This window comes from Emiliania huxleyi, assembly GCF_000372725.1.
Source record: "Emiliania huxleyi CCMP1516 unplaced genomic scaffold EMIHUscaffold_3160, whole genome shotgun sequence".
In the NCBI taxonomy this organism is placed as follows: Eukaryota; Haptophyta; order Isochrysidales; family Noelaerhabdaceae; genus Emiliania; species Emiliania huxleyi.
The window spans coordinates 1,135-2,075 of record NW_005199634.1 but is presented as its reverse complement, the minus strand read 5'-3'; the positions used below and the strand labels follow the sequence as shown (position 1 = coordinate 2,075).

The 941-nt window shown below is 63.1% G+C and overlaps 1 protein-coding gene across 1 annotated transcript; it reads right to left on the bottom strand.

Annotated features, from left to right (window-relative positions):
- Positions 1-47: 47 nt before the first annotated feature.
- EMIHUDRAFT_255184 (hypothetical protein) lies at positions 48-346 on the bottom strand (the record flags this gene model as incomplete). The annotated part of the gene is made up of 1 exon (XM_005774246.1): positions 48-346. A coding segment is annotated over one exon (299 nt), but the record flags the coding sequence as incomplete, so codon positions are not given.
- Positions 347-941: the final 595 nt, after the last annotated feature.

Here is a 941-nt window from a genome sequence, read left to right as displayed (position 1 = left end):
AGCACGCCAGCGGGCAGACGAGGAGCGGGTGCGGCGCGTCGGCTGACCGGAACGCCGCCATCGCCGTCGCCTCGGCGCGCAGGTGGGAGTACGACGGCGCGTCGAGCTTGCAGCACGTCTTGAGCACGAAGAGCTCGCCAGAGACGCGGTGGCGCAGCAGGTTCACCTCGGCAAAGGAGCCGCGCCCGAGCACGCCCACCGTGATGTAGTCGGCGCTGAAATCGCCCGTCGCCTCCTCGAGGACGTGCGGCGTGCCGGTGCCCACGCGCGAGGCGCGGGATGACGACGTTCGTGCGCGCTTCGAGTTGCTCCCTCGCTTGCCGGCGGGCGTGGTGTGCTCACTCATTGGCGCAGCGCGAGTCGCTGCAGTCGTTGCTTTTGGCACAAAACCCGAACAGACCACTCGACCTAGTCTACCACCTTCCCCAGTCACTGTCAGACACCTACGCGCCATTCGGAGAGCTCTGCAAAGAAACAGGCTCCATCGAACTCCACACGAAACTGATAGACGTCTTCAAATCACACAACGTCTGGAACGACTTCAACGGAAACCACGGTCCCTCCTCCCAGAACTCCCCCTGACTACCCCAATCCTCAACCGAGTTAGAGCAAACAGGCACCGCACCCCCCCCCCCCCCCAAAAAAAAACCCGCACACCTCCCGCACGAAGAGGTACGAATAGCCGGACACAGGAACGGCACAGCTCAACGGTAGAAATCCCACACACGAACACCCACCTCTCGCACGAACAGGTTCCCAGAGCCAGACGCAGGAACGGCACTGCCCAAAACACACCCACACCTGACGCACGAACAGGTACGAACAGCCGGACGAAGGAACGGCAGCCGACACACCCAGCCGGGGCAAGACAAAAGGCCGCCGAGGGGAAAGGGAGTTCGCAACTAAACGGCCGAAGCGGGTATCACTCCAGTTCACGCCCG